The following is a 12,564-nucleotide window of genomic DNA, read 5'->3' as shown; positions in this document are numbered from 1 at the left end:
CTCAGTTATCTCTCTATAAAATATAAACTATGTTGATTCCTCTCTCAATTTTTTTGTTCATCCCTTTTAAGTTTCCATTTAAGCATTCTGTGGTAAAAATGTGACAAGTAGAAAAATACCCAAGACTGACAATAGCATATCTATATGAAATGATGCATTAAAAAAATCATTATTATGTGAAATTTATATTCTATAATATAGGAATGTCTCTTTTGTGGTAGGCAGGACCAAAACATTTTGTCTTGTTTTCTTTTGCACAGGCTGACAGGGAGATGATTAAGAAAATTTCATCTCTAGTTAGACTGAGTAAGATGAATCTACCTCAAGCATATTAGAAGAGGGATAAGTGAAAAGACAGTTTATCACCTAAGGGAACTGTACTTTTTTTTTTTTACTTGAAAACTTAATTATCAAGTAATTTAATAAGAGCTGAGTGCAAGGTATTTAATTATTTACTCTATGACACACAAATTGAATGACCATGTAATTTATTACCTAGATGGATACTTGTAAGTGTACTATGCTGGGTTAAAAGAAGAAAACCAAGAGTATCTTGCTTTAAATGGAACTTATATCATCCTACCTAGAAAGCATAGTGTTCTTGAAAAGTGGAACCTTTGAAGTGGTAAAATATTATATTTCAAATGCCAACCTTGTTCCTTTTTGTAATCTAATTGTCCTCTTCTTACAATGTTTCCTTGATGAAACCTGTCTTCTAAAAAGAAAGTGTTTGCAGTTTCATTATTTATGCCCCTAATAAAATTGAAAAGCAACTGATAGTTGGAACTCTCAGCTTGTTTCTTTCCATCTGCTTGAGTTAGAGGAAGTTGCAGGGTAAGTAACTGAGCAAATTAATCGTAATGATGGCTCACTGTATTTTAACTGGTATATCAGCTATTAATCTGATGCTAACACAGAGTGGCAGCTGTGGCTCAGGCTATTTTGAAAATCCAACCATCTGTTGGCCTGGTCTCAAACCTTATGATTTATATTAGATGCCTTGAGAACCTTACATATTAAAGGGGTAGTGCTATGTGGTAAATTTAACTATGTGACAAATTAAGCATCACTGCTAGAATGATGCAATGATAATTTGTGTTATTTTATGATTTATGTGTACAGCCTCTGATTTTCAGTGTATTTTAGAAAACATGAAAGAAAATATTGAATTCCAAATAAAAAGAAAAATAAATGAATGAAATGATTGGAGGGCAGATTCTGTAGTCAGAAGAAGCCATTAAGATATAGGAAATTAGTCTTAGGAGAGCCTGCCTAAGTTGCCAAAAGTTATGGCTAACTGGCCCATCACATTGCCTAATTGCCTCTGAACATGTTTTTTCACCAAACTTATTAATGCTTATTAATGTTTTAAAAGTACTTAACACAGTGCGTGACATATAAAGTTATAAAAATGTTAGTTATTAAGATTAATGGCATTACTAGTTATACTAGAATACTTGGTTCAACAGTATTCTTACTTTCCTAACATCAGAACACCCAATCAGATTTTTATAAATTTGCCTCATTCCTAATGCTTTCCTTAAACTGGCATGGATTAATTGGTGCATTTCAAAAATAAAAATGCACATATACACATATATGATATATCTATCAAGTGCCTTTTATGTATTTATGTAATCTTTTATATTGTATACACATATTTATATATAATTTATGTATAAAAATACAATGGTGAAGATGGAAAACTGACTTTTTTGGGGAGCTATGGGAAAAACACAATAAAGTGTTAACCTATATTTTGTATAAAATACCTAAAGCACTAACTGTAGCTAACAGGAAGAACAACATTTTGTCAGTTCATGAATTGTGGCTCTATTTGATCTTCTATTGACTAGGGTATTCAGGGGAATATTTTGTTTTGATTCTGGCTATGAGTACAGAAAACTACATTTGATTATCATGTTTTATATTTCATACCAGGGAACCATAGCTGCCAAATATATTTTCATTGCTAACAGCTCTGATCAAAGCAAAAGCTTTTACTTAAGAAGTCAGTCTTAGCCTAATATGGTTTAGAGAAAAGGAGTTCACAGTTTTGCTCCAACTATGCATTTTTAGCAAGAATTTAGTTGATAAGTGTGGCATACATTTATCTATATATGATAGATTTTTAAAAAAAATTAGTATGCCACCCTTTATCGATTCACTTTTTAGGGCTTTTATCTTTTTTTGCTGTACAAAATTATTTATAGACCTTTTCAAGAACTTAGTTCTAAGTTTAACTGACCAAACAGTAGATACCACATTTTTATTAAAAGTTAAATAGAAAACTCTTCTGAGTTTTGCCTCTTCTGAGTCCATTCTCTTCCTGCCCTGATTCCTGATTGGCAGAGCTGTCCCTTCCCTGTGAGGCGGTGGGCTTTAGGGCACGTGGGCTCCACTTTCGCCCTGATTGGTTCCATTCTTCTTGCCAGTGATTAGTTTAGGAAGTGGCATGTGACCCAGTTCTGATAAGTGAGGGGAAGTCTGCTTGGGACCTCAGAGAACAGTTTCCTTGATGATGCGTAATTTATTGGGAAGAGAACGTCCTTTTTTAGCTGGAAATTGTTGAGTATACATGTGACCTCTGGACTTAGCAGCATCTTAACCACAGGGGCACTAGGTGACTTCATGCCCACGTGCTGAGTATGGGAGACTAGAAGGTGAATCTTGATGATCTTAAGCCACAGAATTAACCAACCCTAGAGCAACTCTACCTCAGATTATAGGAGGTAATGACATTTTGAAAAATTCATAACTGCTTGAATCAGGGGTTTTTTGTTACTTGCAGCTGAATGCATCCTAACAGATACACATTTTGGATGTAAATTACAAAATGTATTAACAGAAAATAGACTCAGTGTTTTGGGTATTTATGCACAGTTCTGATAGTTACCAAAACTTGTTAGATGAATCCATAAACAGAATGAATACTGACATAGTGTATCAGATGGGTGTCAGCCTAGTCCGTGGTGGATCATGACAGATCCTGAGACCTGCTGAAACCCATCTTGATTTAACTGCATTTCATCTAGTACAAGAGAATTTTCTTTTCATTATCTTGGGGATTCACTTTCATTCTTCTGTATCGCTTTAAGTGTTATTAGAGGAAAAAACCTTTAATAATTATATACTGCGTTATTAAAGTACCTTTTATTTGAAGTCTTCAACTGCTTTACATAGCAGGAAATGTGACTGTTGTCTTGCCCAAGACAAACAGTGAACCACTTTCAGAACTACACATATTGAGGATATTCTACATAAAGAATTAGGACCTGTGAAAACCCCCCAATAAGTTGGGAACTATAGAACCAAATTTTGTGTTGTTTACATTGTTAAACTACAAATAGAATCTACTTATTGGGTCCTTTTGGCTTTTTGAAATACATGTTTTCTTCCTATGAAGGATGTTTCTTTCTCTCTGAAAGGTTCAGGGCATTAAAGGATTAAAGGCACTTGAATAAGAAAGCAGCCATATCGGATAATACAAATACTGGCCAGCAGATTAAGTGTATTCTCTGCTTTTCTTTCTTTCTTTTTTTAAATAGGTTTTAACATGCAAACATTTCACTTGTCCATGAGTAAGTAACTCATGTCAGTTTTTGTGAATTCATTGTTAATGCCTGCAAAGAAGGACAGACTATAAAAAAGCAGGCCTGAACAGTATCTGTCCAGGGTAGATGACTGTTACTGGCCTTTGTCCTCCTGGTACTGCACTGCCTTCCTAAAACTGTCAAATGGGATTTACCACAATGCAAATGCTGGGCTTCTGCTCCCTCCACACGTGCCTGCAAATGTGGGCCCCCCGCCTTCCTCTGACCCAGGCTTTCTCTCTCACCTCCTCTGGCAGCACCCCTCGACTCAAGAGTTAACTTCACCCCAAGAGCCGACGTGCTTATCACATTAGCATGTACTCAGTGTGTAATAAATAGCACCTGGAATCAAACTGAATTGATAAAATGGTATAATACAAATTCAAGGTGTCCATGTACACATTGTAACTTCTCAGCCCTTCTCCCAGCCTTGCTGCTGTCTGTTCTCTGAGCAGGGAAATAGATTCTCTGCCCTAATTGATTTCTCACCATTAAGGAAAAGGCTTCAATTACATACATTGTTTAAGGTTTGGCCACATACATAGAAAAGAACTGACTGAATAATAAGCGGGGTGGAGGTATTTGAAACTTGGCACTAAGCTGGCATGTGTCAGTGGAGATCGGGAAGGACATTATGGATTGGTAAGGAAGGACCTCCTTTGTACCTCTGGTCATGTGCTTGTTTCCTCTCCTTTCCTAAATGCACATGGTATGTTATGGTTTTCTCCTTGTGTTTCATATATAGGAAAAAACACATTGTCTTTCCAATTACATACTGAAATTGTATAGCATATGGCAGTTTCAAATACAGATACCTATAACTTTCAGTTTTTGAGAAAAACAGCTAAAGCACTGCAGAGAGAAGTTAAAAAGTCTGTTGAAAATATGACTAAAGTAGGAATAATGTTAAAAAATAATTCTTGGCTGCCAAATTTCTGGTGGGTCAAGATTCTTTTAGCTGGTAATTAAAAAGGACTTTACTGGTGAGATTTACAGATTATCCTTAAAGTTTTTCAGTTATAATTTTTCAGTCTCTTTCCTGTGCAGACAGACACTCATAAGAACAGCTTTCAAATATCAATATTTAATGATGTAGTTTCAGAACCTTGCCCTTTGGGTACAAAATGGCTACATAAATGTAGCATGACTCAAAATGGAGTAGCATCTATGTGATAGATATATGCTTACTGTCGATTGATCATTGAGAATTAAAATTTGGTTTTACAGGAACATAGAGAAACAGTACAATATTGAGTAAGTCCATCTAAACTTCTTCAAACCCAGAGTAACTGCTTGGTTTTTGGTACTCTGATGACAACATAAAAAATTGGGATATATTCCAGAACATCCCAATTTTCATGAATTGTTTCCATAAATTGTCAAGCATTTCTTGAACTTATGTAACTTTTCACTGAAACTGTGACATTTCTTGGTGTAACAGTTTCTGTAAGAGTGCTACCTGCTTTATAAGGAAATCTTCCTGAAGTGTGCCATCTGTGCTTAAAGGCATGTCTCCTAAGGCTTGGTTCCAGAATTTGGAGGGATAAAGCATTTTCCCCCTCTTTTTACACTTCATGATTTAATGTCCTCTTTCTCTCCACTCTTTTGAATACAGGCACATTTACTTTTTCTTTTCTTTCTCATTTGCTTCTGTAAGTTGTCAAACTCAGATTTCCTTTCTTAATGAATGGGAGATCTCAGAAGAATGGGTAATCTGTACAGTTTTACAGAGTCAGAATATTACAGTGAGATTTTTTTTTTCCTTAGAGTCAGACTTTTATAGCAAGGTTGCCCAGAAATCCAAATATACATGTTTTCAGTTATAGATAGAAAACAAAGCCAAACAATGACAATGAGAATAGAGTCTTTGGTCATAGTTAAGAATTATATTTTCCCATTGGAGATAGTAATCAGAGCTGATATTTCAAAGTACATGAAGAAGAGGCAGCTGCTGCCCCCTCATACTTTTTAGTTTTATTCCTGCCATTTTAACCATTATAATAAAAATTCAAACAGCTATAGCAGATATGGGCAACTGTCCTAACCATGATTTGTTTGTAGCGAGGCCTGTGAGAAAAGAAAACATGAAAAGGTTATGGTTTTAAATTTATGAACATGATACCAGATATTTTTTCTCATTGATGTTAACCTTAATTCTTTTTCTAATCTTCTAGTTATGGTAGATCTCTATATATTACTGAAAGGAGGCTGTTAACCCCCTAATAAAACCCCACTAATATTTTCTAGGATTACTTGTGAATGGTCCAAGTTGCTCTTTTTCCTGGAAGGTGAATGCTTCCCAGGGTTGTTCTGGTGCCTGTGTTCTCCTTGAGTCATTTCCCCAAGGCATAGCAGGCAGCAGGGCCAGGCTTCAGCTCCAATAAGGGATCTGTCTTTAGGTCCTTGGTTTTAAAATAGGATTTTAAATACTCTAGCACCATTAATAAAAGGATCTGGTGACAAAACATGAGAAACCAAGGCATTTAAAACATATTACCATAGAGCTTGATTAAATAACTATTTTTCTGAACATTATTCTGAAATTGGAAGAGGTTTCATAAAGTATATACCTGATACCACACACAATCAATGTTTAATAATACGGAACTCTGCAATGAGATGCTCAGGGCTTATGCAGCCAGACAGATTGAATTCAAATCCCATTATTGTCACAATTCTCTGAGAGATTTTGGCCAAGTTACTTTCCTGAGGTTAAGTTTTTCGCCTGTGCAATGGGGATAGTAATTGTACCTACCTCAGAACTGTGGTAGGGATTAAATGAATGAGTAAATGTAAAGCCCTTAGCAAGTGCCTGGTATATAGTAGGTGTCCAGGAAATGTTAGCGATTATTTTTAATTTTAACTTACTACTTGATTGTTTTGTGAGATAGGGATGGGTGAGGAGGGGCTTACATCTTAAACTATTCAAGTTAGTTACATACTGACATACTGTTGTATTTCCAAATAATTGGGTAAAAGATGGCTACTTTCTAGGTCCTTCTGAATGATAGCTACTCAGATTTGTGGGGGGAGGGGGCATGGAATGGCAGGGAAAAAGATCTATTGTTTTCACCAGAATTCCATATATATAGCTTGTTTCCTAAATGAAAACATACAGACACATGAATTTCTTAGTTATTTTTGAGTTGAAAATTTGTGTATATGAAAACTTATGATATCTATAGAAGGAAAATCACATTTAATTGTATGTTGAAGGAATCATCTTTATTGAAAAAATCCAAAACTATGCAGTGTGAAAACCGTTCTTGGAAATCCTGAGCTAGGAGTAGTCATAAACCTACAGGGTGAAATTACAGCCTTTCAGAACTGAGAAAAACCTTAGTGACCTTGAACTCAGACTCCATCCCCTCTTTGAGGTTAAACGATCTGCTAATTATTTGCACAATTAAAAGCCAGTTTTAAAACTCCTGTCTTGAATTTCTCGGTTGTTTTCTAATATTTTATTATGGTTAATTCACTTTTAATCCTTATGAAAAAAAAAAAAGCCTCTAACATAGCCACCCCACCTGCCCACCCTGCCTTGGATTGCAGGATATCCTGATATACACACTGTTGCTTAGCTAATGATACAATTTATATCTTTCGTTCTTAATTGTATGTTTTCAGTAGTAGTGCCATCTTTCGTTCTTAATTGTATGTTTTCAGTAGTAGTGCCAACAGGGACTAATTAATAAAGTGAAGTTGGTAGGGTTCATCACAGAATGTTATCCCCTGGATGCTGCATTGGAGTGAGGGGTCTTCTTGTTTCGAGTTTCCATGGATAAGTAGTAACTCAAGACGGCGGCTAGGGGGGCCAGAAGTTTGTAGAGGAGGAGGTGAGATTGCTAGCTGGTGCTGGAAAGACTGAGGTGCATATAGATACACTGCTCCCACAGTCTGTTCTCTTCTCCTTTCCCTCCTCCCAAACACTACCTACTTTGCAACAACAAATTAAAACTTTATAATGAATTTACCAGACTTACAAGTGAAGAAATCAAAACTCAGACAAAGAGGTCCATGTTTCAGAACTGTTAATACCTGACAGATCTGAGACTCAAACCTCTGGCTTTTTATTTCTAAAGGTTCTATCACTACACCAATGCCGGGATTGGGGGATGCCAGGAGTTGCTCATTTTCCTCAGTGAAGAGTGTTCACTGCAAGTATTTCTTTCTTTAACACAAAAAGTAATGCTTAGGATTTTAAAAATTGACAGGTTTTATTCTTCCAGACTGTACACTCTTTTTGTTAAGATGAATAGGAAAGTAGACACACTGCCTCCAGAACGGCGGGCAGTTTTCATCATCATCCACTGCCCTCTCCTTTCAGCGCCTGGTGAATGGGTGTGAGTGCCTAGCTGGGAAGTCGAGGAGTAAAGTTAAGAATTTGGGTGGTATTCCTGGCACTATGAGCAGTCTTTCCTTCTCACGGTGTCGTAAAATAAGGCTCTTCCCTAGATAAGATAACAGATTTGGAACGATTACATGAAATCTTACGTCATGAAGTTCAAAATATATCGTCGTGTCTGGAAATCAGTTGCTTTGCTGTCCCTGAATTTGCCTAACCACCTTGTGTTTTCATTAAGAAAGATGCTATTATCGCTGATCTTTTTCTCAGCGATGCTTTTAGATTTGGGGCATTTTCTGGGCTACTTACATACTTGATGCTCTAATTTTAAAATTCATAGTATTGGTCTAATGTTTTAATAGAGGAAGAAAGCAGTGTTTCAGAAAGCAGGTATTTAACTTTAAAAGATAAGATGTAAAGTGCAGACGACAATTGATGCCCTTTTACCCCCCCCCCGCCCCCCCACCCTCCCCCCCCCGCCCCCCCCCCCCCCCCCGCATTTCCACCCTTCTTGCAGCGTGAAGTTCGTGGTACTTCATTCAAGTTGTGTTTTCTGTGTTCTGCAAAGTCAGGTTCCCTATTCCTAAAACAAAGAAAGAAAAATCTCCTGGGGATGAAAGAAAGCTCTTCCTCTTTAAATGCAGACAGAAAATCTGGGGTTTTTTTTTTTCCCCCTTTGAATTTCCCTGTGTAATTACCGCATTTGTCTGCAGGAGAAAGGACCGGTTGTGGTTTGTTCTCGATTACCTTTCTTAAAGACACATCCGCAGAGCCACGCAGCGCACGTGGCACTCACCTCAGGGCGACAGCTCCCAGTTTTGCGAGAATTAGGCGAGTGGAGGGCCACTTCTTTTCCCCGAGAGCCAGCCCCAGAGCAGTTGCGTGGGGCTGGAGCCCGGGGAGGCGGAGCCTTTTTGCTCCCGGCGGCGAGTGCCCCCTCCTCTGCCTGCCTGTCGCCTGCCTGCCTGCCTGCCGGCCGGGCATCCTGTGCAGCCGCTCGTCGTGCTCTTGTGCTGCTCCGCGGACCGTGGGATAAACCGCAGTCGCTCTTTGGGAAGCCCGGGGAGAAGAACACCAGGAAGGAGAGAGAACACCAGTGCCATGGGCCAGCTCTGCTGCTTTCCTTTCTCAAGAGATGAGGAAAAAATCAGTAAGTGTGATTTGTTCTGTGCCAAATCCTAAGTGCCTGGCTATTTTATGTGGCTGTCTTCTAGGGAGAGTTTTGTTTTTTTCTTATGGGAAACATAGCAGACTAATGAGCTGTGATTTTTCCTGTGCATTTACTGAAAGGATTGGTAGATGTGTAGTTAATAATTAACTGTCGAAGTACAGCAATTCAATGAATAGAGCTATGTTAAAGATGCAGAATACCGAAGTCATTTTTCATTTTCTTCTGTTGGTATTTTACAGCTCGTTTTTATCACACTATCTAGAGTCGGAATTTAGTTTTGAGTTTCTTTATATCACTGCATACAATTTGATAAATTATACAAGCCAGACTTCATTTTTCTTATCTGAAATTGGGATGTTTTCAGAGCAGTGCTCAATAATAACATGTAGAGAAGTAAAGCTGGCTCGGAAATGACATATATTAGACGTTTGCAGATATTTTCATGTGTCCTCTGCTTTGTTCTCCATGGAGGGAATTCGGGTGTAACTGTAAGATCCCTCCAAACAAGTGATGCCACTTTAATTTCTGCAAAAACTTCATTGACTATTTTTAAACGAATGTCAGGCAGGTTCCACATCTGCATATGGCCGAAAACGGAACTTAAGTTGATGACACTGCACTGAAATTTCTTACTCACTGGCTTATGTGTGTGCACTTACATTTCAACTTTGTTAAAAACAGTACTGGCATTGTAGTTAGTTTGCTGAATAGAATTTGCCTTAATGCCAGTTGCCCCCAAATATCGAATTTTTACTCCTTTTTCAATAAAATGTTTACAGACATACTAATGAAAATTTGCAGCCACATTTATGTCACATCAGTGCCTTATTTAAATAAATTTAAATAGGTCAACAGAATCTCTTGATATCTGATTCAGATACTCAAAGATACACATCTGGCTTGTATTTCCTGCTGCTCATTCCTCAGGAAACTAGCCAGGGACAGGTTTAAAAATAATACATATCTTATACATATTCACTTGGGAAAATAAGCCAGGTTTTTTTTTTTTACAAGAAATCTTCTGAGAATGCTGTGGAATAAATGTTGGGAGGCTTTGGAGCGTTTGCTTATTAACAAGAGCCCATAGCTGTGCTCTAAATTTTACTTGTGAAAATGATACTGTACAGTAGGCGATGGTCCTGAGCTTAAAACCTGAGGTGACTTCACAACAGAATTGTTCATTTTCTAACAATGAGCATTGGTATTCATTTGGCAGCGTGAAACTTTTCAGATATTTGTCAGAATGATCCATTTGTAGTTCCTGAGGGTTTTGGTTGATTGATTGATTCCTTGAGGAAGATCTCGACCTGAAAAACCTTGGTCTGGACAGATGTAGGGAGAGTGAATTCTTTCCTTACCTTTTTCCACTTCCCATTCCACTGCTCCAGGTTTTCTTGGAGTTCCTGCTTTCCTTGTGTTCTCTTTCTCTTCGTCCCCTGTCTGTAAATGAAGAAATCAAGTTTCACCTCAATGAGGAATTTGCTCTTTTCTGTCTTTCTCACCTGGGATCCTTGGAGTGCAAAGTCTTCTGTTTTACATACAGCGCTTCTCAATATTGATCGACAGGAAGTGCTTTTGGGGGTTTACTTTCTCAAGTTACAAAATTTTAAAAAGAAAATGAAGATAAGACACTGTGTCTGAAGCGAAGTTCAAATCTGAAAGTGCAAATTATGGTTAGAATCAATGCATCTGTGCCCCCTTTCCTCTCCTTCACCCCTACTGGCCCCAGATCTTCCCCGTTCTCTCCTCATTATTCTTTCATCTGTCTTTGATTTTGTCGTTGCTTCACTGTTTTTCTCCTCCTAATCTGCTCCATGCTCTGTTCAAATAACCACATCAGCTGTTTTCTGGTGCTGTGTTTAATTTCTCTGCTACAGGATGGTCTAAAGAGAAGGTTCTCTGCCAGGCACTGCTATGCTGCTGGTAATACACGTCTACCAGTACTTACGAAGGGGACTTGAAAAAAAAGGCAGAGAATTCCTTAGCCAGCATGCGTCAAGAAACATGTAAATTAGCACTAACTGTAAATATCCAGTTCATAAGCTGGGTTGATTGCATGTAAAAGAACCCATAGTAGACATTTGGGAGGGCCCGATCTTGCTAGTGGATTGTACAGCAACCTTCTGGGTCTTATGCATCTTCGTAACCCCACCTAGTAGCCTTGTTAGCCTGCTCTGGGCCACAGTCTCAGTGAGGACCTCCTAGCCGCAGAGCACAAAAGTGCTTATGCCCACACCCTTCTAATTCTGCTGTAAAGGGTGATGGCCGTAGAATGTATCTTCTGAGAGCAGCTCAAATGGAGAATTAAACAAGTTTTTGGTGAAAGTTGAAATTTATGGTTGTCATTCTCAAAACACAGGTGAGTTGGGAAGCCCATCCTCTATAGCCCTGCAGAGATACAGAAAGGAGGTACCCAGCTGGCCAAGTGGTAAGAGTCAAGTGGTCCCTCTCCCCTCCTGCTGCTGTTTTATCCCGCTTTTGTCCTTGGTGGTGGTGGTAGATAGAAAGTATTCTCATTTCATTGATTTATTAGTGCTACCATTTTAGTCTATTAAGAGCAAACAAAATGATTTTTTAAAAATCAACTAGTTGTGTAAGGGCTATTATTGTGTGGGAAGTTAACTGTATGCACAGCCAGAAATCTTGGTAATGGGGTGAATAGTCAAAAACAGTAGAACTCGTCATGGTTTATTTTTCAGTTAATGCAGCACAAAGCAGCTAGACCCTTTTTGTTTAAATCCCAGCAGTTGAACATTTTCTCAAACTGTATACTTTTTGGCCACAAAAGGTAGAGTAGACTGACAATAAATGCATATTTCTTGGTAGATTAAGTACTTTCTATTGCTACACAGGACCATATTTAACCTGAAACATTCCCGTAGATATTGTAGGATTAACAAATGTTGTAGATAGTCTCCATATAGTTTTTGCTGAATTCTTCTATAGCACTCGTGTCCTTTGAATTACCGCATGTCTCGTGAGCTTCCTGAAGGGAATGTTCATGAATAAGAATGTTGTTTGCACAGGCTTACTGGCCCCTGCAGTTTATCAGACTCACTAAATAAACCTGAAAAGGAAACTTAATCACTAAAGAGATATCCCTATAACTAATTTAGAAGACACTTTACTTGCTCCTTTCCTAGTGCAAATTTTCCCATTTTGAAGTACATTTGTTTTATGTAGAATGAAACAGGTGAATGTCCAGAGATGAACAAAGCCTCCTCCCACGGTGGTTTGTCATAGGGATGTGTCATAGGGGAGAATGAGACAGCTAATGAATGAATGCACTGACAACTCAGTTACTTTCTAGCCCTGATCTTCTGTGATGCTGAGAATGAAAGAGTATTAGTATGTATTTTAACAAGACACATATCTTAATTTTATAAGTATGTGTTTAAACAATACACAGACATTTTACTTTTATATATGAAATATGTTTCAATATAGTCTTTTTT

The 12,564-nt window shown here is 37.9% G+C and overlaps 1 protein-coding gene across 10 annotated transcripts in view; it reads left to right on the top strand.

Moving 5' to 3' along the window:
* Positions 1 to 12,564, top strand: part of AKAP7 (A-kinase anchoring protein 7) — a gene marked incomplete at its 5' end in the record, with an annotated part of 141,452 nt that overhangs the window by 90,550 nt on the left and 38,338 nt on the right. Inside the window, 2 exons of one of the 10 annotated variants that reach the window (XM_082474832.1) lie at positions 8,647 to 9,088; positions 11,469 to 11,537. The exons of 6 other annotated variants lie outside the window; for them this stretch is intronic. In XM_082474832.1, the coding sequence (XP_082330958.1) occupies positions 9,040 to 9,088; positions 11,469 to 11,537 (118 nt within the window). Of the gene's footprint in view, positions 1 to 8,646; positions 9,089 to 11,468; positions 11,538 to 12,564 lie in introns of those variants that run through there. 3 more of the 10 variants (XM_082474826.1, XM_082474834.1, XM_082474833.1) reach the window with 3 other exon arrangements.

This window comes from Balaenoptera physalus (genome assembly GCF_965194825.1).
Source record: "Balaenoptera physalus genome assembly, chromosome: 9".
Taxonomy (NCBI): domain Eukaryota; kingdom Metazoa; phylum Chordata; class Mammalia; order Artiodactyla; family Balaenopteridae; genus Balaenoptera; species Balaenoptera physalus.
This window is presented reverse-complemented; position numbering and strand designations above follow the sequence as displayed.